At 34.2% G+C, this 23259-nt stretch overlaps 1 protein-coding gene across 1 annotated transcript in view; it reads left to right on the top strand.

Annotated features, from left to right (window-relative positions):
• The window catches only part of LOC145296792 (dynein axonemal heavy chain 1-like), a 350721-nt gene that overhangs the window by 16475 nt on the left and 310987 nt on the right, over window positions 1–23259 (top strand). Inside the window, exons 3-5 of the mRNA XM_080142859.1 lie at window positions 2252–2327; window positions 13128–13216; window positions 21271–21359. Of these exons, the coding sequence (XP_079998985.1) occupies window positions 2252–2327; window positions 13128–13216; window positions 21271–21359 (254 nt within the window). The remainder of the gene's footprint in view (window positions 1–2251; window positions 2328–13127; window positions 13217–21270; window positions 21360–23259) is intronic.

Below are 23259 nucleotides of genomic sequence, written 5' to 3'. Positions count from 1 at the left end.
CGTCGGTATTCCCCGATTTGGGGCGTCTCAGGCAGCAAGCAGTAAACTTACCCCACCCAAAATTTGAGTGGCAAGGTTTGGGAGGGTGGACCTCCTGGGTGATACCCAGGCGGCGTACCTCAGTTTGACAGGTACTGGGTCAGTTCCTAATCCCACACCTGTCGGGCTGATTGTCAAGAACGGATTCTTGACTGGTACTTTTCTACCCAAGTCTCCAAGCAACTGAAGCAGCGAGGAGATTCTTCCTTGCATTTCTCTGAAAGTTGGAAGATTCTATTTATAAACGCTGTTGATAAGAACTGATGAATCAAATCAATCCATGTTCTGCTAGCAGCCAATCAGAAACCAGAATTGCTCCATAAAAATTGAATCTTTTAGCATTCCAGTACATAATTTTTTCGTGTCAACATGAGAAGGACCTTTTGCTCTTTGCTTGCAAAATTATAAAGTCCAGAAACTGTATAGAACAGCTACTCACTGAAAATGCTTCATAATCAGGACTTGTATAGAATAAAATTAAACATGGCTTCCAATTTGAGACACCTCATGATTCTGGGGCCATAACTGCCACGAATCTTTGTTATTTACTTCCTTACCACCACATGAAGATATGACGCAAGGTCGAAAGGTGAAGAGATCCAAGCCAGTGCCCATAAAGGAAGAGCACTTTGGTCTTTTTAAAATTGCTTGGGCAGCCCTATCGGCATTCCCCAGTCAAGGGATCTTATGTCATAAGCAATAAATTTACTTCACCTGAAAGATGGGAGATAAGGCCTGGGAAGGTGGACCTCTTAGAACTTACCTAGAACATATGCTTCAGTCCACCAGAATTATTCATATTCTGCCCTACTGATTGTCGAGATTAGAATATCGACTGGCATTTATCAATGATCAAAGTGAGTGTCCAAATGACTGGGGTAAATAACAGCCACAACTTTTTGATGTCATTTTATTTATTGTCTCTGGTTAAATCCATTTATTCTTGAAATAGATCAGCTGACCCCATAACACTATCCAAAAAGGTTAGCTGCAGACAGAAATATATTTTGACTAAATAAATGCTCTGGGGCTGTGGCTACACTCACAGCAAAGGCGAAATTTCAGATTGAGCATTTACAAGTCACAAATTATTATATAAACTAACCTGCAATTGAGACTGAGTCGATTGATGATCAGGTCTGAGAAAAGCATTCCATCAATTGTGTGTCCTTCTTTACAAGGTGGAATGATAAAAGTGTCGCCCTAAAGAAAACAACACTACAGCTTTATTTTAAAACTTTTATTGAAAAATCAATTCAGGTAACTTGATTATGTAGTAGAGCTGATATCTATTCAATGTAGCCGCCTTCAGCCTCAACCACTGGAACTGAGAGCATGCCTTTTCCACAAATGCCAACATGAGCTCGGCGAATACTTGGCGGATGGTGGCGATAAGCTGGCTTTGGTGTTGTAGGAGGTCATATTGGTGATGTTCTTGTCTGACAAAATGAAGTAGTCCAGCAGATTCAGGTCGGGGGAGTGAAAGAAGGGTACAAAGTTGTAGCACTCCTAGATCTCTTTGGATTTGTGGGCCAGCGCAGAGTTCTGCTCCCACACCCAGGGTCTACAAGCAGCAACTTGACTGCACTAGAGGATCACCATACTCTTCAGCACATCCAAATACATTTTGGTGTTAACTTTCAAGCTGACTTTGAAAATGTGAGGTGGCCTGATGTGGTCCTCACTTGAAACCACACCAAAGATCATAACCGTAGCCAGAAACTTTGTTTTCATCATCCTGGGCACGTGCCTGTTATTCGTGGCAATCAAGCAATGCATTTTGAGGGTGCTGGCAATGGTCCTGTTATCATAACTTGGATTGGTAGAGAGCGGTACATCTCTGATCTTGCTCGTTGGACATTGTGCCACTTTTAAACATTATAGAAGGCACCTATCAGTCTTTGGATTTGTACATAACTGGCCGACTAGTAAATGGTCTGCAACAAAAAAGAAAACTGGTTTTCATCAAATGGAAATGGAATCATGTTGTCTTTTCTAGGGCGACAATTTTATCGTTCCACCTTTTACTAACCCTTATGTGTTCACCATTTGCAATAAAAAAAATATTTTTATTACATCAGTGTATGTATGTTATTATTCTTTTAAGCACAGTGGAAATACAACTTGATAAAATTACAAATTAAAGAGAAATAGCATTATTAAAGAAATGGTTTAATGCTATATTTACCCAATATATATATTTTTTTAACAGGATCCTTTACAAGGGCCAAATAAAATGGTACAAAATATTGTATCAAATATTCCTAAAAAGAAATTTACTCCTACAGGTAAGGTTGCTTATCCATTGAATAGTTTTTTTTATTTTTCGATCATTGTTATTTTTTTTTTGTTTTTTTTTTTTTGTTTTTTATATTTATGTACTTTAAAGCTGAAAAATTGGTATAAAATATGTTTTCAGTTATTTCTACAGCGGTATTAGTTTTCTCCCTTGCACTCGTAAGTTATCTGCCCTTTAAAATCCAGGTATTTCAGATATATCATCTGCCTTTATTATAGAATTTTTCAAGAACGTCACATGGGAGATAAGAAAGAAGTTACCTTCCATTTTTTAACTGTGGTGAAATGACGGTGCAACCCCTGCAATGATTAATTGTATGCATATCAAGAGTCGTAGATTCACCTAATGGCATGTTTCTGAAGAATATAAAAAATGCAGTTGTCATCATATTATTTTTGTAATTTTTTTTTTTTTTTTTTACAAAGGCATCACCACTTATCAAGGCCCAAAGGTCACTCGAGGATAAGCGTTAAAAAGTGTACAGTATGGACAATATAGTAATCGTTAGTAATAGAAATTTGGTAAATTTTTTAACTTAAGTGGAACGGCTCATCAAGAACTTGTTTACGTTGGACTTGAAGACAACCATATTGTAGTCAGCTGGAAAGCAGGCAAAAGGAAGACAGTTCTACAGGCGTGCAGTTCTAAGAAAGAAACAAGTTGGAAGCTAAGGTTATGTTGCCTTTTTAGCATGCTTTGTATATTACTGCCCTAGTTACTATGGAGAAAAGTCTTTATGTAAATATATCGTTTTTTTCTAATATTTGGTTTGGATTTGATTTATGATGCGTTTTTTTTTCTTTTTTCTTTTTCTTTTTTTTTAAATTTACGGCTACAGCCTTTCGATTTTAATTGATATTTAACGTATAAGAATATGTACAAGAAATATTATAATGTGTAAAACTTAAGCATGCTGTTCGAAAACTTGCCTACCTCTGAAATAATAGACTACTTGAAAAAATAAATAACTTCCAGCTTCCATACTAGAAGCAAAATATACAATTAAATTACATTTTTTGAGAACTTATCAAATAATGATCTTCTAAATACACTAGCTGATCCGACTTGGTGTTGCCCAAGAGTGTCTGATCTTGTCAATGTAAACTTACTTTTGAGTTTGGATTAAAGCTATATCAGTAGGTGTTTAATGGGAATTTTTATTCAATTAATATATATAAGTAAAGATTACTTGCCTATATAAATAATTATGTAAAATTGAGAAAGCTTACAAAAAAAATGAAAACAGTATTGACGAACCAGTGATTAATAATAATAATAATAATAATAATAATAATAATAATAATAATAATAATAATAATAAAATAATAATGATAATAATAATGATATTAATAATAATGATAATAATGATGATAAGAATAATGATAATAATAATAATGATAATAATAATCATAATTATAATGATAATGATAATAATAATGATAATAATAATGATAACGATAATAATAATGATGATAATAATAATAATGATAACAATAATAATAATAATGATAATAATAATAATGATGATAATAATAATAATAATAATAATAATAATAATGATAATGATAATATTAATAAATAGCAGAACTCATGGAAATACCACGGTAGTTGAAAATTTTTAAAACCCACATCAGTAAGAAACTTCTTTTCACATAATCAAACAATTACAATGAGATTGGACCATGCGCCATTAAAGACTTAACTAAATCACAAAGCTCTGGATCTTCAGGTCATAGTATCTCTACTGACACAATTGCATCAATTTGCTGAACTGTTCTGAACTTATCCTGATCTCACAACATTATGATCATGTGGCATTATGGTATTCATCTTTTTAAAATTCAATAACATAAACATTTGCAAATAGAATTCCCAGTACATGTTTGTCTTTAATGTCTTTCAAAAGTTCAGCTAGATGTGCATGATACACACATGATATTAAGTCAGGTCGATTTTATGTAAGTTCTGATGGCCCCAAGTTGTTTTCTTTTTCAGGACATCTTGGATTGCACGTGTATATAAGGAATAGGTCTGGTTTTCTGTATTTACAGAAAACTGCTTTGTAATAATTTTAACATGACATGTAAACAGGTAATAATGTTTTCATTTGAAATGCGTTGGAATTTGTACTTATTTCAACATGACATGTAAGTAGGTAATAATGTTTTCACCTGAAATGCGTGGATTTAAAAGATCTTTAATCAACAAAAGCACCCTTTGATTTTACATATTTTGACCTGACACTTAATTGTTTTTTACATATTTTGACCTGACACTTATATTGTTTTTTACATATTTTGACCTGACACTTAATTGTTTTTTACATATTTTGACCTGACACTTAATTGTTTTTTACATATTTTGACCTGACACTTAATTGTTTTTTACATATTTTGACCTGATACTTATATTGTTTTTTACATATTTTGACCTGACACTTAATTGTTTTTTAGTTTTCTCACTGACAAATAGTGAAAAATAACTTTGGAAGAGTTTCTATTATTATTAATAACAACAGTTAGCGTTCCCGGGACTGACAACAAGTTTCTCCAGATTTCCAATACTCTTCGTGTCTTTTGATCCCCATTGCATTTTTGCAACAGCCGTTTACCAATGATTTCTTGCTGATAACGGCTGTTGGCTTTCTTTGGAATTTTATCATTGATTTCTTGTTGATGTTGACCATTGTTTTTCACTGGAATTTGGGTGGCAAAAAGCCTCCCCAAGGTCCCAGTCCTCTTTTCACTCATCCAGTGGAGATCTGGCTAGTGCTTTCTCTCTTTGGTCTTTCCATCCTCACTTATTTGGTGTAGCATCAGTTTTTGGTGACATATACACAGAAAAAAAATGGAGAAAAGGCAGAGGTGCAGGGAGATTGACTTACAATTATACAGTTTCAGTTTTCATGATTCTATGTGATGCTCCTTTGTGTTTTACATCTGTAGCCGTTTCTGTTCTAATTTATGCCTGTAGCTCATGTGTGTTAGTCTCCGCATTCAAGGGTTTTTCTTAATATTTCAGCCGTTTTAATTAATGTTATCCATTGTATCTTATTAGCCATCCCCCTGATTCCAATCTCTTTCATTCTCTTTTCAAAGTTTTTTGGCATTGTTCCTAGCGCTCCTACTATTAATGGTGTTATCTTGACTTTATTCACTAGAATTTTCACACAAGTCATTTTCAACAGTCGCTCACTGACAATAAAAATCATGTTTCCTACAGTTTGAGTGACAACAAGTCTCCTCAGATTTCAAGCTCTCACTTACCTCTTTTAATAAACATTGTAAATCATTTTGCATTATCACAACAACCGTCAATCATTGGCCTCTCAATGGCAATGACTGCTGGCTATCTTGAGAATTTGAATGACAATAAGCCTCCATGAGGTTTCAGTATCCTTGGAGTTAATTCCGGGGGGGGGGGGTCATCTTATATAACCTTGACCATGAAAAGTTCAATCAAGTTTGACATTTTGACAGAATTTCAATTTATGTTGTTGGGAAGAGGTGTGCAGTTTCATGTATGACTTATGTTATTCTCATTATGTTTTATTTTAATTCTTCATGTTTCTGCTTTAGTCTTTTTTTCTTCTTTGTCAGTCACCTTTTCCCTCTTTGATTGTTTTCTCTCTTCTTTGGCCTTATTTATTGCTTTAGCTTCTTTTTGATGATCTAGTTTTCTGATCTGGTTTCTCATCTGAGCTTTGTTGGTCAATTCTTTTGATGAGATATTTTTAATCTATTATTATTATTATTATTATTATTATTATTATTATTATTATTATTATTATTATTATTATTATTATTAATGCATGACATTATTTGTTTGAACTAATATAAAAGACAAGAGAAGCATTTGTTTTTTTTTTCCGGAGAAGCTTTTCATATGTAAAGGATTTGTTTATTCTATTTACTTAAAAATGTGTAAATTTGTGCCTGTTCATTGTCATCGTCGTCGTCGCCGTGGAAAAATGCATGACATTTTTTTATTTTTTTTTTGGGGGGGGGGGACTGTTTGAACTAATACGAAAGACAAGAAAAGCATTTTTCTGGAGAGTGTAAATTTGTGCCTTGTCACAGTCGGTAGTGCCATGGAAAAGAAAAGAAGGGTGAAAAAAAGAAAAAGAGGAGAAAAAGGGGAAAAGGGGCGGAAAAGAGGGAAAAAAAATTTTTCACTCCTTTATTGGTTTTTACTATTGTTGCTGGTGTTATTATTATTATTATTAGTAGTAGTGGTGTTATGTTTTTATTATTGTTGAAGCTGTTGTTGAAGCTGTGGTTTTTGCTGTTGTAATTACTGTTGTTATTATTACTACCAATATTAGTGTTACTATTATCATTGTAGATTTTATTTCTATTGTTGTTGTTGGTGGTAATAGTAATAGTGCTGGTGGTGGAGGTGAAAGGTCGGGAGGGGTTCTTAAAGTTGGTGGGGAATTCTCCTAGAAATGATGTCTCGATAAAACTATCGGTGGTGGTGTAACCTAAAATTCACTAACCTCATTTATGGGAGAATGTCAAATCAAAATATTGAAAATAACGATGTGAATGAGGCTAGAACATCTTGCGATGGTTTCACGTCCGGTAGGTGTCCCACTGATCAACAGGGTGGGTCCTGTCATCATCATACAATTGTTCAAAATTCTGAGGATGTGGCTGGATATAGGGGGAGTAAGAATTGCCAGAGAGGGTCCCAAGACACGAAGAGAGTTGGAACAGGAAATGTCAAAAAACCATGGACAGATGAGGAAAGAAGAGTACTGTGGGAATGCTTTGTAAGAAGTCGAAGAACCAAATCTGGTGGATATATTCTAAAAGTGACCAAAGAATGGGAATCTAGAAGAAGAGGAGGAGGAGCTAGAAGTGTCGCGAGTTTTGTATCCCAGTTAAAACAAATTAAAAATAACAATCTACTTTCAGTGATTGCAAGAGAAGAGATTGAATGGATGGTTAGGAATGAAATGAATAGCGAAAGTAAAATTGACGAAACTAGATCTGATGAAAGAACTGGGAGAGTGGATGTACAGAAGGGAAAGGTAAGCGATGATGGGAGGCAGGCAACTGAGGAGGGATGGAATCCTATGGTTAGGGGAAATGATGAGAAGGAGTTTGAAGGATCTAAGGCAGATGAGATCATTGACTCTGAGACAATGGAGCCAGTGAAAGGAGAAGATGTATGGAGAAGTGGTGATGAAGTTTGAACTTTGACTTCTGTAGAAAAAGAAGTACTTCAGAGTTAAGAGAGGTTCTTCTTAAAAACGAGATCATAAATATTCCAAGCATGAAGAGTAGTGATAGGCAGAAGGTGGAAACGAGGTAAAAATAGTTCAAGGAGTAATTCACAACATCATAAGAAAGAACATATCAATTACGAAACTTAACAGGCTTCTGTATGCAGCGTCATACGTTATTGTGAATCGTCTTGGCTTAATACAGAAAAAAAAGAGAGAAGTGAAGGATAGAAGACCATACTGGCAGAGGCGGCTTGCAAAAAGTATTAAACGGTGGTGAAAAGACATTGGTAGAATCAAAGAAATAAGAAAAGGAGTTAAACTAGGACAGAAAGCTAAGGATAAGCTTGAAAGGAGGTATAGATTGCTGGAAAAGGAAACGATGAGCATTCTAACAATGTTGAAAGAGAAGATCCACACTGGTGCTATGAAAATTCGGAACTTTGTTGGAAAAAGTGTTGCGTTTCGGCAGAACAACCTTTTCTGGAACAATCAGTCTCAGCTGTATAAAGAATTAAATGGTAGTAAACAGGTGGGAAATAACAATACTCCAAATGCAAAAGACGCCAGGAAGTTCTAGAGTAGGATTTGGTCTGTTGAAGGGCGATATAATAAGAAAGCTAGCTGGTTGGGAGAGGTCAGAGAAAGGCTATCAGAAATGCAGCAGATGACGAACGTTGAGATAACCATCGATGACGTTAAGGCTGGCATATGAAGGATGACAAACTGGAAGACATCTGGTCCAGATGGAGTGATGGGTTTCTGGTTTAAACAGTTTCCATGCATTTATCCACATATAGCTGCTGCCCTGCAAAGGCTCGTAGAGTCGGGATATGTCCCTAATTGGCTTTTGAAGGGAAGAACAACATTGATTAGGAAAGATCCTGCAAAGGAAGCAGATGCCATTAATTATAGACCAATTACATGTCTGCCATTGATGTGGAAACTGTTGACTGGAATCTTTACAGAGAAAATTTATGAACATCTTGAGAGTAATGGTGTTTTTCCTGATGAACAGAAGGGGTATCGGAAAGGCTCGAGAGGTACCAAAGAGCAACTATTGATTGATAAAGCATTAATGCAGGACTTAAAGAAAAAGAAGAGGAATCTGAGCATAGCATGGATCGATTATAGAAAGGCTTATGACATGGTTCCTCATTCATGGATACGTGAAACACTATTAATGATGAAGGTTGCTGAGAATGTGGTAGGGCTTTTGGAGACAAGTATGGCTCAATGGAAAACGATGCTGACAGCAAACAGGAGATGGGGCAGGTTGGCATTAAACGTGGGATATTTCAAGGAGATTCGTTATCGCCACTTTTTTTTGTAATGATAATGATGCCACTGAGCATCCTCTTGAAGAGAGAAAAACTGGGGTATAACTTTGGATCTGGTGACAGATGCCTCAACCATCTACTGTTTATGGATGATTTGAAAATATTCGATAGAAATGAAAAGGAAATAGAGAGACTGGTAGAACTTTTGGGGACATACTCAGAAGACATCGGGATGGAGTTTGGGATTAGTAAATGTGAGGTGCTGGTGATAAAAAGAGGAGTAAAGGTTCATGCGAATGGAATAGTGCTGCCAAATGGAGAAATCATGAAAGAAATTGAAGATACAGTGTATAAGTATTTAGGAGTGTTGGAGGGTGTAGGCATCATGAACAGAGAAATGAAGGAGAAAGTCAGGTAGGAGTATCTTAGAAGAGTGAAACTAATTGCAAAGTCGAAACTGTATGGAGGAAACCTAATGAAAGCAGTCAATGCATGGGCAGTCAGTGTTTTGAGATACAGTGCAGGAATTTTAGAATGGTTTAACAAGGATTTGCATGCCATGGATATCAAAACAAGAAAAGTTATAGCAATGTTGGTATATTTCACATTCAAAGTAGCATAGCAAGGCTGTATCAAAAGAGGAAAGACGGTGGGAGAGGATTGAAAAGTGTATAAGATTGTGTTAGAACCGAGGAGATGTCGTTGAAGAAGCATGTGGTTAGAAGTGAGGAGTGGATGCTTAAGGTTGTGGCCAATGAAGTGGAGGTATGTGAGACCAAGGCTGATTATGTGAAACGTATGGATAGAGAAAGAGCAGAGGAACTGGCTAGGAAGAAAATGCATGGAAGGTTCTTCCAGGATATAGCAGAAGTGGCTGATGAAAGATCATGGCAATGGCTTAGAGCTGAGTATCTGGCTAAGAGTACTGAAGCTTTTGTTTGTGCAGCACAAGAGCAGGCATTAAGAACACGATTGTTCAAAAAAGAGGAAGTTGCTGCAGAATGCCGGATTTGTGGTAAGACCTCAAAGTCAATTGCGCACCTTGCAGTGGGTTGTAGTGCCCTGGCCTAGAGAGAGTACCGCAAAAGACATGATCGCATGGGACTCCGGATATATTGGGAGGTGTGTAAGAGGGTTGGGATGAAGTGTGTTGGAAAATGGTTTGAGGAGGTGCCTGATTAAGTGAGAACAAGTGAGGATGGCAAGGTAGAGGTATGGTGGAACAAAAGTTTCTTAACGACCAAGCAATTGGAACATAATCGTCCGGATTTGGTCGTCATTGACAAGGTCTCAAAAAACTGGCAGATTGTAAACTTCTCAGTACCCTGGTACAGGAATGTGAGAGAGAAGGAGAATGAGAAGTGGAGCAATTATGCTCCATTGGCCTTGGAGATAAGGCGTATACACGGGGTTAAAACACAAATAATCCCGGTCGTAGTTGGTACACTAGGAGTAGTATCAAGTCCTCTGGAAGGACAATTGACAAAACTACAAATTCCCGATGTTTTAGGCGCCCTTCAAACTTCTGCAATTATAGGTACCACCAACATCCTTAGGAAAACCCTTGATCTTTGAAGCTCCTGGTTTGAAGCCGGGATTAAGGGAAATCCTCTGGAAATGAATCCCGTCCCTTACTAGAGAGACGTTGATAAACGAAATCAGATTATTATTATTATTATTATTATTATTATTATTATTATTATCATTATTATTATTATTATTATCATTATTATTATTATTTTGTACAGTAGAACCCCGGGATACAGTATTAAAAATTAGTAACAAAATATAGTACAGTATACAATATACATGTATATAATCAAATAGCATTATAAATAATACCTTAAGGCGGGGCAAATACCCTAACCAAGGGCCGGAAAAACATCATATTCCAGATCATAACCTGAAAAAACTATCCTAAGACCACCGTATCCCAGGGTTCTATTGTACTCACTAGAAGTTATCACACTAGCCATCATCAAAATTTAATCACTGACAGCAATCGATGTTCCCTGGAGTTTGAGTAACAACAAGTATTCCCAGATTTACAGTACTCTCCACCTCTTTTAATAACAATTGCAAATGACTTTGCGTTATCACAGCAGGTGCTTACCATTGATTTTTCATTGGCACTAACTATTGGTCTTCTCTGGAATTTCGGTGGCAATAAGCCTTGCTAAGGTTCAAGTCTTCGTCGCACTCATCCGGTGTTTTCCCTCCTCAGTCTTTCCATCATCCTTGATCATTCATGCCTCTTTTGTGTGGCATCAGTCAAGACTGATATCTATTTTCTTCTTTTTTTGGTGGTGGTTGTAGGGTGGTGGTGGTGGTGGTGGTGGTGGTGGTGGTGGTGGTGGTGGGGTGGGGGGTTAAACTATTTATAACATTTCCAGTAGTTTCAGTTCCCTTGGTTTCATGTGGTGTTCATTCCATGTTTTACTTCTGTTACAGTTTCCATATGTACGGTTAGTGTTCATAATTTATGTGGGTTGGTTGCTGTAGTCAAAAATTTTCCTTAAGATTTCAGCTGTTTTCATCATTGTTGTATATTATATAGTCTCAGTCTTCCCTATGATTCCAATTTCTAATCTTTTTCCAGGTTTTTCCTAGTGCCCCTACAATTATTGGTATTATATTGACTTACTTCATATTCCATATTTCTTTTCAGTTCTCTGGCATATTCCACATATTTGTTTTGTTTTTTGTTTCTTTAATCTTTACCGTGTGGTCTGCTGGAATGGCAAATCTACAATTTGGCAGTTTCTTTTCTTCTTATTATCTATTATGATGTCCAGTCTGCTTGCTTGGATAAATTTATCTGTTTGTATCTTCAGTCCGTAGAGGATTTTGTGGTTTATGTTTTCCAGTTTGTGTCTATATCACTTGTCAAGATCAAAGTGTAGTATCTGTTCTCCAGATGCTGCACTTCTATTTCTTGTTCTCTTTCGGTGGAGGAGAAATCCTTCACGACTGAGACAATTTTTATTTTTGTACCTTTTCTCCACATTAAAAAACGACCCTAGTGTCTAACTCTGTCCCGTGGGGAGGCATAGTAAATAGGTATACCACTTGTCTGCATGTTCAAAATGCTTTCCCCATGCAGTCATGTCTTTTATTGTATTCTTTTTTGGTGAGTTTACTGTATTCACTTATTATGTGGTTTACCGTTTCGTCTCTTTGGCCACAGTGCCCACAATTACTATTTTCCTGGGTTTTATCTATTTTAGCTTTAATGTACTTAGTTTTAATGGCATTATTCTGTGCAGCTGTCAGTTGCGATTTTGTTTCTCTTTTCATGTATCCTTTCCATGATCATTTCCAGGTCTTTTCGTAGTTGTCTTCTCTTGTTATTCTTATGAATCGCCAACATAGCTTTTTCTTTTTACACTTTTCTTCTTTTTTTTTTTTTTTTGGTCTTTTTGTTTCTGCTTTCATCGTTTCTTGTATTGTTCATCTTGATATGCCGTGCTCGATCTTTCTGTGTTCTGAGCTATGTATTTTTTATGGTTGCAGGGCTGGTTTGCATTATTATTATTTACTCACTAAGCGTTTTTACACAAGCCATCATCAAAGATTTGTCTCTAAGAACAACCTGTGGTGTTCCTGGAAGTTTGGGTGACAACAAGTTTTCTCAAATTTCTAGTACTCACAGCCTCTTTTGATAACCCTTGCAAATTAATTTGCATTATCGCAACAGCCGTCTACTATTGATTTCTCGTTGGTAGCGACTATTGATCTTCACTGGGATTTGGATGGCAATAAGCCTCCTCAAAGTCCCAGTCCTTTTTGCACTCATCCAGTGGAGGTCTGATTAGTGCTTACTCTTCTCAGTCTTTCCATTCTCCTTGACCCTCCTCAATTATTTTGTTATACCGTCAGATAATGCAGATACTACAATTTCGGGGGAAGCTTACAACTAAATAGTTTCTGTTTTCATGATTCCATGTGTGGTTTTTATTATTATTATTATTATTATTATTATTATTATTATTATTATTATTATTATTATTATCTATATATTAATGTGATAGCGTGTGTGTTCTTTTGTGTGTCACGCTTACGTCTTTCTCTTTCCGAGTTATTGTCGTTTCATTGTTATGACCTTCAATTTCTTGTAATAAATAATTTTATCAAGAATTCTGTGTTATTATTATTATCACTTATTTATTTTTCATTTTCCTGAATGATATGAAACTTCTTTTTAACTTTCTCACAGAGAGACATTGAAAAATAAAATTGAAAACTTTTTCGTTCATTTAAAATATTATTTCTTTTACAGCCAGCATAATTTCGACAAATTGTGCATCCATCCTGCGCAAGTTTGCAGAGGAAATCCAAGGACCAACTACTGAATTGACCGCTGTTTCAGTAAGACACAGGATTATCTTAATACATTGCTGTTATCTTTGTGTTGTGATGCTGGCAAATTGGTTTACTAATTAGTAGTGTCAGGCTGATTAATCAGAATAGGAATCGGGGAATCGGAAAAATTGTTTAATTCTTCATTGCTGGTACGAATGGTAAAATGATCTATTTGATTTTAAACTACCAATAAAACTAAAATCTATGGATCATATATATAGAGAGAGATTTGCAAAAATTTATGCACATATTACCTGGGTTTTTACAGTAATACAAAATTGAAAAAAAAAAAAAATTAAAAATCAATTCTACAGCTAAATAGTTGGAGATATTTTTTAAATCGGAATCAGTAATTGCATCGGAATCCGGAAAAATATTGGGATCGTCCCATCACTACTAATTAACATAAGTGAAAGACAGAGACTACATTAAACTTTTAATGAGAATAGCAAAAAATTACAGGTAACTAACCAGTGCTAATCTAAATTTTGTACAGACCTTTGTTATGGTAAGGTGCAGTGAACTAAGTATTATAGTATCTGTTAGAGATTAATAGGGATTAATAGAGATTAGTATTTAATGCAAAAATATTCCACAATCTATTTGGCATAAAGAACTCATTCTTTTATTATAATATTACTATTATATTTATTTTAGTCTGTCTGTCTGTCTGTTTATCTGTCTGTCGGTTCCACATTTTCTTGCAAACTACTAAGTTGATCTGACTGAAGTTTTGTATAAAACTTTATTATAATAAGGTGCATTGAAGTAAGTATTATGGTATCTGCTCGATGCAGAGTTAGGGATTAATAGGGATATGTATTTAAGTTCCACTTTTTCTCAGAAACTGGCAGGCCAATCTCGCTGCATAATTAGGGATCAATAGGGATTAATAGGAATTAATACTTAACAGAAAAATGAGCATAAATTTAATCATATTCAACCATCAATTTGGTATAAAGCTCTAACTGTATCGAATGGATACCATAATACTTAGTTTGCTGCAGGTTATCATAACAAAGATCCATGAAAAATTTCAGCGAGTAATTTCAAAGAAAACTTCTAGAGTAAATGTGGTACTGTGGTGACTAATCTCTATTAACCCCTAACTCTGCATCGAACGGATGCCATAATACTTAGTTTGCTGGATGTTATTATAACAAAGGTTCATACAAAACGGACAGACAAACAGACAGGCAGACTGAGAGAAATATAATATGGATGAAAAGCTAAATAAACTGGATGCTGTTCTTTAGGTTGTTAGTTTGTCTACAATTACTCTGGGTTAATAATATTCATGATTTTGCTATCTTTGGTCAGGATCGACAAGCGGTCTGTTATTCCCCTGAGAATGGAATATGTAATATGCAGTGTAAAAAAGATGGGTAACTGGATACACAGTCCAATACATTTGTGCCTGTCATTTTGATTTATGCAATATCATTTTAAGAAGTATGCTTGATAGTCTATTAGTGTGAAATATTTGATGCACATACCATCCACTCAAAACAACAGCCGACCCAGAAAACAGCCAATCCTCATTTCCCACCAGCGATGCTTTTAACAAAGGGAAAAGAATTGCTGTTTTAAATTGTTAATTGACTCATTTCATTAACTCTCATCTCCGAGTGGATTTTTGCCTCAATAAGTGGTAAGCTGAATCGGTAATATCTGATGTGGTAGTAGCCATAAGCGGGCTATGCTGGCTTCCTCCAAAGGAAGAAGTTTATAGGGAATATCAAATTCACAATTTTACAAACGGTCCCCAGACGCATGTATATTGTTGTTTTGGTACTTTATGAACTTATGTTACCATGCTAAAATAATAACGTTATTATTTAAAAAGTCATTCTTAACATGGGGAGGAGAGGGAGTTTTGTAAATATTCTGTACTTTCACCTAACAATTTAATAAAAAAAAGATATTGGAAAACTTGAATTTAACTTGAAAATACGATTTAAAAATAATAGCATGGTAACATACATGTATAAGCACTTTTTGTTTTTACTCTTTTTCATCCCAAACAAGGCATATTGCTACTTGTAACATAAGGAGCTACTATTTGGGATTGTGCCTAACAGGGGACTGCAGGGATTTGAGCAGCAAGATATTTGTTAATCACATTTAAACTTCTAGAGGTTAGTACAGTAAGGTAAGCAAGAAACAGGAAGGGAATTACAAAGTCTAGCAATCTGAGGGAAGAAACTTTCTAGCACCTACGAACCTCAACAGTGAAGGGGTGGGATTTTGTTGCTTGTTGCATTAGTTGGAAGTATGTATGTTAAGGGGCACAAGTGTTATGAGTTCATCAGAGCACATTCCATTAAAGTACTTGTAAAACAGGCACAGGGATGCAACATTATGGAGATGGGACAGAAGTTGTAGCTTGGGTGATAATGCGAGATCTATTAGATTTGAGACTTTTTTTGGGACTCTGTCTAAGAGTGAAAGATGAGTAATAAATGCATCAATGCTAGATGTGGTAACAATACTCCATGCATGGGTAAATTGTGCCTTAGGATACTCTCTGGTGTGAGTAATTTTCTAGCATGGCAGAGGGAGCCCACCTTCTTCGCAACAGCTTTGATAATTGTTCCAAATCATGTTGCCTGTGAATGTTAAACCGAGGAAGGATGAACTCTCAGATAGGGTGTTATTTGTCATGACAATCGATGGTTGAGAGGGTAGCATAAAATGTTATCGTCCACTTATAGACCCATTCCACTACCGATTGAAGATCGTTCTGTAGGATTTCCTGGTTATGGAAAGATAACATGCAGCACCTTTCATTCTCAAACGGTTACCCACCTGCTTTTGGCACTTGTTTACTTTGTTTCAATGCGGGTCAGTTTTGGCTTCCCGAAGATGATGGGGGGTGGAAACCAGCTCCCCATTTACAGGGGATATTCCAATCTAGCTGTATCCCCCCCCCTCTGGCAAACAAAAGGACCCAAATATGTTTAAATGTATTTGTATCTGTATGTGTATGTTTTATGCGCATAAAATTGAAAGAATTACTAACTTTGTATGGCAAAAACTGTGAATCAAAACTGAAAGAAAGGGTGTTTAAAAATCATTATAGTGAATTCCCGTCCAGCACGGATCGGGCAAGACCGGCAATCATGGGTGTCAGCCGAGCAGTGTTGTAATAGACGCAGTAAAAAAAAATCTTAATGCAAATAAATTCGAAAAAGAAACTGGAAAAAACTGGAAGAAACCTACCTTGTAATATTCCAATATGTTTAATATATGTTAAGATGTAATTTATCGGATGTATTTTTTTGTTGTTTTTTGTTTTGTTTTGTTTTTGCCAGATATTTACCCGCAGGTTTTTTGTATTTTTAGTGTTTATTTTCCAATAAAATAATTTTCTAACCGTAAAATTGTTAGGTTTAAGAACAATGTATTATTTTATGTGTTTTGTATTGTTTGTTTGTTTGTTTTTTGTTTTTTTGTTTTTTTTTTCGTTTCGCTTTGTAGATTATAAATATCCGTTACAGACAAGAAAGTAAATAATGAATAAGTAACTAATCTAACAGGAATTCATGCCTCCACCTTAGTATCACCTTAAAATAAATAACTGTGAACAATAATAAGAAAAATAAGAAAAATATAAAGTCGAGTATCACGTTTAAAATAAATGTAAACATAATCGAAGGGTAAAAGAAAATTAATAAAATAAGGAAACTATAAAGTTGAGTAATCGCATCAACATATGAAGAAGATCAATGCTGACACCGATGATTGCCGGTGTCGCCCAATCCATGGCTGACCGTAAATCAGTCGCAGTTGGTAAAGAAAAAAAAACTCATGAAACACAGAGAAAATAAAACTTATTGGTGGAAAAGAAAGGAACGTTGCATAAATACACTTGGATACGTATGTAGTAGTTGTCGTCTGTAATAGTTTGTTGTAAAACCTGGAATCCATGGTTAGTTTGTTTCATTTATCTTTGTTAATAAACGTGATTTTCTCGGTGTGAAGTGTAAACGCTAATGAAAAAAAAAACAATAAAATAAAAACACAAAAAGGGAAAGATGGCGTAAGTACCCATTGGATTAGGTAATAAAAAAAGGAAAATACATAGATAAAAAAAAATGTAAAAAAAGAAGAGAAAAGAAAATGGAATAAGTAACCGTTAGAATAGCTGTATGACAATCCACTTTTTTAAGCAACTACGAACGCAAACCGGTGTTTTCTCGTAATTTTCTACTGTGAACGGTCCAGTCTAGTGTAAATGGGTGGCGGTGGAAGGAGGAATCTAATAGAGAGAGAAGAGTTCACTACTTCCCTTGATCATAAGCGATTTTCGCAGCGAACTCTCACCAGATAAAATATAGGTATCTACGATGAGCGACATTATGGAAAGCTAATATGCGTATAACATACCTCAGATGTTGTGCTGCAGCATGTGTGTAATTGATTTGTATGTAATGTCCTGATTTGTAATCATATTAAGGTCAAACTCAGACGGGAAAAAACGAATTCATTTTATATATATATATATATATATATATATATATTATATTATATATATATATAAATATATATATATATTATATATATATAAATATATATATATATAATATATATATATTTATATATATATATATAATATAATATATATATATTTATATAATATATATATATAATAATGAATAAATAATATAATATATATATAATAATAATAATATATATAATACATATATATAATATATATATAATATATATATATAAAATATATATATATATATATATATAAAATAATAATAATAATATATATATATATATATATAGCTAGAGAGAGAGAGAAAGCGAAAGAGAGAGATAGAAGAAGATAGATAGAAGATAGATAGATAGATAGAAGAAGATAGATAGATAGATAGATAGATAGATAGATAGATAGAAGAAGATAGATAGATAGATAGATAGATAGAAGAAGATAGATAGAAGAAAGAAGATAGATAGAAGATAGAAGAAGAAGAAGAAGATAGATAGAAGAGAAGATAGAGAAGAGATAGAGAAGATAGAAGAAGAAAGAAGATAGAATAGAAGAAGATAGAATAGAAGATAGAGGATAGTATAGAAGATAGAAGAGGATAGAATAGAAGAAGATAGAAGAAGATAGATAGAAGATAGATAGATAGATAGAAGAAGATAGATAGAAGATATATCGATAGAAGATAGATAGATAGATAGATAGATATATAGAAAATAGATAGATAGAGCAAAGAATATAGAAGAGAAGATAGATAGGAGATAGATAGATAGATAGATAGATAGATATAAGAAAGAAGATAGAAGAGAAGATAGAAGAGAAGAAGATAGAAAATAGTTAGAAGAAGATAGATAGAAGAAGATAGAAAAATAGAAGAAGATAGATAGAAGATAGAAGAATAGAAGAGATAACAAAAAAATATAATTAGTATCCAATTGATGTTTTTATTTTTATTTTTTTCCTTAACATTTTAAAATTTGATTAGTGCTTGGCATATTCTAGCAGTTTACAACAGATAATGGGCAAGCCTGGGCCAACATCATGGAAATTCAGGTCTGTATCTGCAGAAGTACAAAACTCTTTAAAATACTTCAAAGAAACTAAATTTTGGGAAATATTTATTAATTGGGGTTCCGCAAAAATTGGGAGTAAAACTGTGGAGAACGCTCTGTTTTACAGTTATTTTAAAAAATTTAATGTTTTAATCTTTCTTTTTTTTTAATTCTGCATGCGACCCAAAAAATCGAAAGTATTTGATAAAATAATAAAAATGTCAGCCTATGCCACAGTGACATATATTGAGTGAGTTTCTAACAGTATTTCATGTAGTTTTTTAGTTTGAACTCATTTTCCCAAACTGAATGTATGCAACAGCAAGCACACCGCCATTTGTCTTTTTCACTTATACCGACAAAGGCTGTATTTTTTCTCATCAAATAAACGTTTTACATTAAATAAAAGCACTAAAAACTTATCCAGTTAGGTAGAAGAGTAACTTATCTTGCCTTTGATAACATTTATTTGTTATATATTTGTTTTTTGATAACTTTTTCGAATCTTTGTGTAGAGTAAAACAAACTCTAGGAGTGAATCATGTACCTACAATATATTGGTTATAGTTGACTAATGTCTTCCCGTGTTTTGCGCGTGACCATTACTGGAACCGGTGACAACTCACAATAGTCCCTCCATTTTTTTTTTCTTATCTCTGTATCTCCCCTGTGCATGTCTTGTTTTTTTTTTTCTTCCTAATATTATAATTATCAAAAAAAAATTTTTGCAACCTTTTTTTTTTTTATTAAGAATTGTTATAAACACTTTCTGCAATCTTTGTGAGCCATGAACTATTTAGTTTATGAAGTAATGCCAGAAACGGAATTGTACATCACCAAAAGATTAATAAAAGTCTTTGGACACATTTCGTATAATTCGATGGTTGGCCCGGCAATGGCAGTGTCCTGACCAACGAAGAATGAATAAACATTCAATGTAGAATTTTATTATGTTTGATTTATAAAAATAACTCGTAAAAAAAACGCTTTGTTATTTTTATTTTTATAATTTCATAAACATGTATTCATTATAAAATTTCAAATATAAAGTTTTATTTCTAAAAAAGCTTTTATTTTTATAATTTTATTTTTAAAAGTGAAAATAAAAACTAATTTTGTTATTTTTATCTTCATAATTTTGTTATTTTTATTTGTATAATTTTATTATTTTTATTTGGATAATTTTCAATAAATTGCTTAAAAAACAAATACTAAATAAAAAAAAATAAGTTACTATAAGTCATCACCGGTTCTGGTTAGAGTCACGTGCAAAATATGGGAAGACATTAGCCGACTATAACCAATATATTCATATTAGCTTCCCTGTGTCTCGGTATTGCTCGGGAGAGGAGATTTCATCAAAAGATTCCATGGTCAACCTTGAACGACCATGCATGAACACAGAAAAATGAAAAAAATAAAAAATAAAAATAAACAGCCTAATTGAATACTTATTTGTGTAAAAGAAATTATATAAAATAAAAAATTAGTACCAAACTTTTCTTGAATTTATTCAACACCTATGTAATTACTTATTTTTAACCAAAACAAAAAGTTTTTAAGAACATATAGAGAAAGGTGTCGATGCAAGGGAAGTAACTTTGGTTTGGTAAGAGATTCATCAATTTTTTTTTCCAAATAGAATTTGGGATGCTACATGTACCTAAGTTTATATAAATAGAGATTAATCTAATGTCATTTAAAAGAGTCAGTTTATTCGTGGGAAATATTTCCAAGTTGTGATTTGAGGAATGAACAATTGCACGAGAAAATGTGTCTTTCCAGCATGTTGTTAAGATCCATACAAAAAAAAAAAAAGAATGGCCTCCCCATGTGTCCTTTGTATATAGCTATCAGGTTGAACCACCTTCTTCCAAAGGAGAAGGTTTCATGGGAACATCAAATTCACAAGCGATCTCTAGTCATTTGTATATCCCTGTCAGGGGAGAAAACAACATTAGGTCTTAGCAGTTCTTGCAGGAAGGTATCGACCTCCTCCTACATACACTGCCTGGTATTTCCAAATGGTCACCCATCTGGTACTGACCAGTTTCAATCTTGCTTATACTTGCATTATTTAGTTCCAAGAAATTTGATTGGCTGTTTACAGACTTTCAGTGGAATATTTTTGTATGTGTTAACAATGAACTAATTCAGTTGACAAGCGAAGACCAAGCAAAACATGGGGAGAAGTTATAAGACAAAATTTGAGAGAAATAGGGTTAAATAATGATAATACAAGTTTGTACAATTTGCAAGTGTGCACAATTATTTTGCCTGACAGTCATTAAGAAATGTATGATGAAGGCTTGTCACTTCACATATGCTCAGAATGCACTGCCTGCGCCGTTCAAATTAATGAATCTGTGCAAGATTGTTTCAGCTGTTGCATAGATTTTCTACACGATCTAAAATTAATTGATTAACATAAATTACATTTTGTATTACTCTATTCTGATGTGCAAAAAGAATTAAAGAAATCATATTATTTTTTAAAACTTTTTTTGCAGGATTTCCCACGGGGAGCATCAGAACCGAAAGTTCAGCTTCCTTACTACACTGAACCGGGAGAATGTCCACGAACGATAGCAATTGAAAGGTATGAACAAATATAAATGAGTTAAAAAGATATTTATAAATAATTTTTATTTGCATCATGCATTGATTAACTTGATCAACAACTGCTTTTAAGCATACGCTTTTCATTTTATTTCAGTTTGGTCTACAGTCTACTCAATTTAACATATATATATGCTTATTCAATTATATTTTACCTTTTATTTATACCAATCCTTTAATTTATGAAGCTAAATGTAACTACAGAACATATACAAATAAATGACAAAAAGTCTGTATTCCAAATTGGGCTACTGTATTGTCTTTTATGTAAATTTCTACCATGCTGTCCCTACACGTCAACTGTAATTATTTGACATTATATTTTCTGTGTTTCAGAATTATCAATTGCAGTCTCTATAACATAATAAATAAAAAGGCACACAGTGATTGTGATTATGCTGAATATAGCAATTTAGAAGTAAAACCATATTTAAAAGTTGCTTGATTATTCATTTCAAAGGTTCACAAAGAGTTAAGATGGAAACGTATTACCATAACTGAAACATTATAGACACACTGATAGACACACTTATAGCATTTGAACACTTGAATTTATTTGGCAAGTACAGCATACTATTAGTGATAATCCTATACGGTTAATTGGATAGATTAAAAAAACAAACTTTAGTCCTTGTATAAGTAAAAAAAGTTATTTGTTCCTGATAACAAGAAGTACCTGTTTAGTTATCTCCCCTGAGACGAGAAGTAACTAGGAGTGACCTTCCCTGATAGCTATATATAGAGAACAGATGTGGGCAGCCATTTGCTTTTTGTGTGGATCTTAGCAACAAGCTAGACACATGTTCCCACTTTACATGGTGCTATGAACATGATTAACATTGGAAAGCTTGGAAATTTGTAGAACGGCAGTGGACATTGAATATACTCACCACCAAACACCATGGAGCAAGAAAGCATGCATCTATTGAAGCAACTTATTGAGCTTCAGAAAGAAAACATCAAGCTAAGAAAAGAGATGCTTTGCAGTCGTCCTAACATGCTGTGGGTGAAAAAACTGAAACGGCCCTCGATATGACTAGATACCACTGACAGAGTATTTTTGGTAGACACATAAACCCAATACAAAGATGTATGTGGACTGAAAGACCCAGCCGCAATCAGAAATGACATACACAAAAAAAAAAAAAAAAAAAAAAAAAAAAAAAACAACAACAGGCTACTCTTTGAACTAGTAGGGCCAGAGAGGCTCAACTCTATCATAGAGAAGTACTTTCTATGTCAGATATGACTTGTGGCCATGAAAGGATTACACAAAGAAATCCACCTCCAGAAATTCCACTCCATGAGGAAGAACGAGGATGAGTCAATAACGCATTTCTTATCAGGACACTGCGGATAAGTCAAATTTTGTGAATTTAGAATTTAATGGCTAAATAAACAAACTTGCCGGCAGCAGGAGGACTATTCAGACAACATGGTTGCTTGGTAGATGATAGCTAGACAGAATACCAAAGGAAGGTATTGATAAAGGTAGCCTGACTTGCTACATTGGAGCAGAAGTTTTCATGGTTGGTCTTCTTGGAGGCAACAGACAAGTCAGCTTCCTACTTTAACAATTCAATGCACCCTCTTGTGCTATATAGTGTACAAGGGTCAAAACAAGAACAACACAACCAGAAGACCTCATGATACACCAAACATTGCAACGGATGCAGAAAGACATCACACCCAAAAGGGTCAATGAATCAAAAGAGTTATTCAGCAGCTGGACTCAAGTGCCACTTTTGCAGAATGATGAAGCACCTGAAAAAGGTATGCCATAAATTTGAAAAGTTCATAACTGAAGCCACAAGCAAAGTATTAGAAAGTGGGGAGTCATTTATAGTCATAAATAGTAAAAAAGATCATTTTTCTGCTTA

This window comes from Euprymna scolopes, chromosome 17, assembly GCF_053919585.1.
Source record: "Euprymna scolopes isolate OS-2025 chromosome 17, ASM5391958v1, whole genome shotgun sequence".
Taxonomy (NCBI): domain Eukaryota; kingdom Metazoa; phylum Mollusca; class Cephalopoda; order Sepiida; family Sepiolidae; genus Euprymna; species Euprymna scolopes.
Note: the sequence above shows the minus strand (reverse complement) of the source record. Positions and strands in the feature narration are given on the sequence as shown.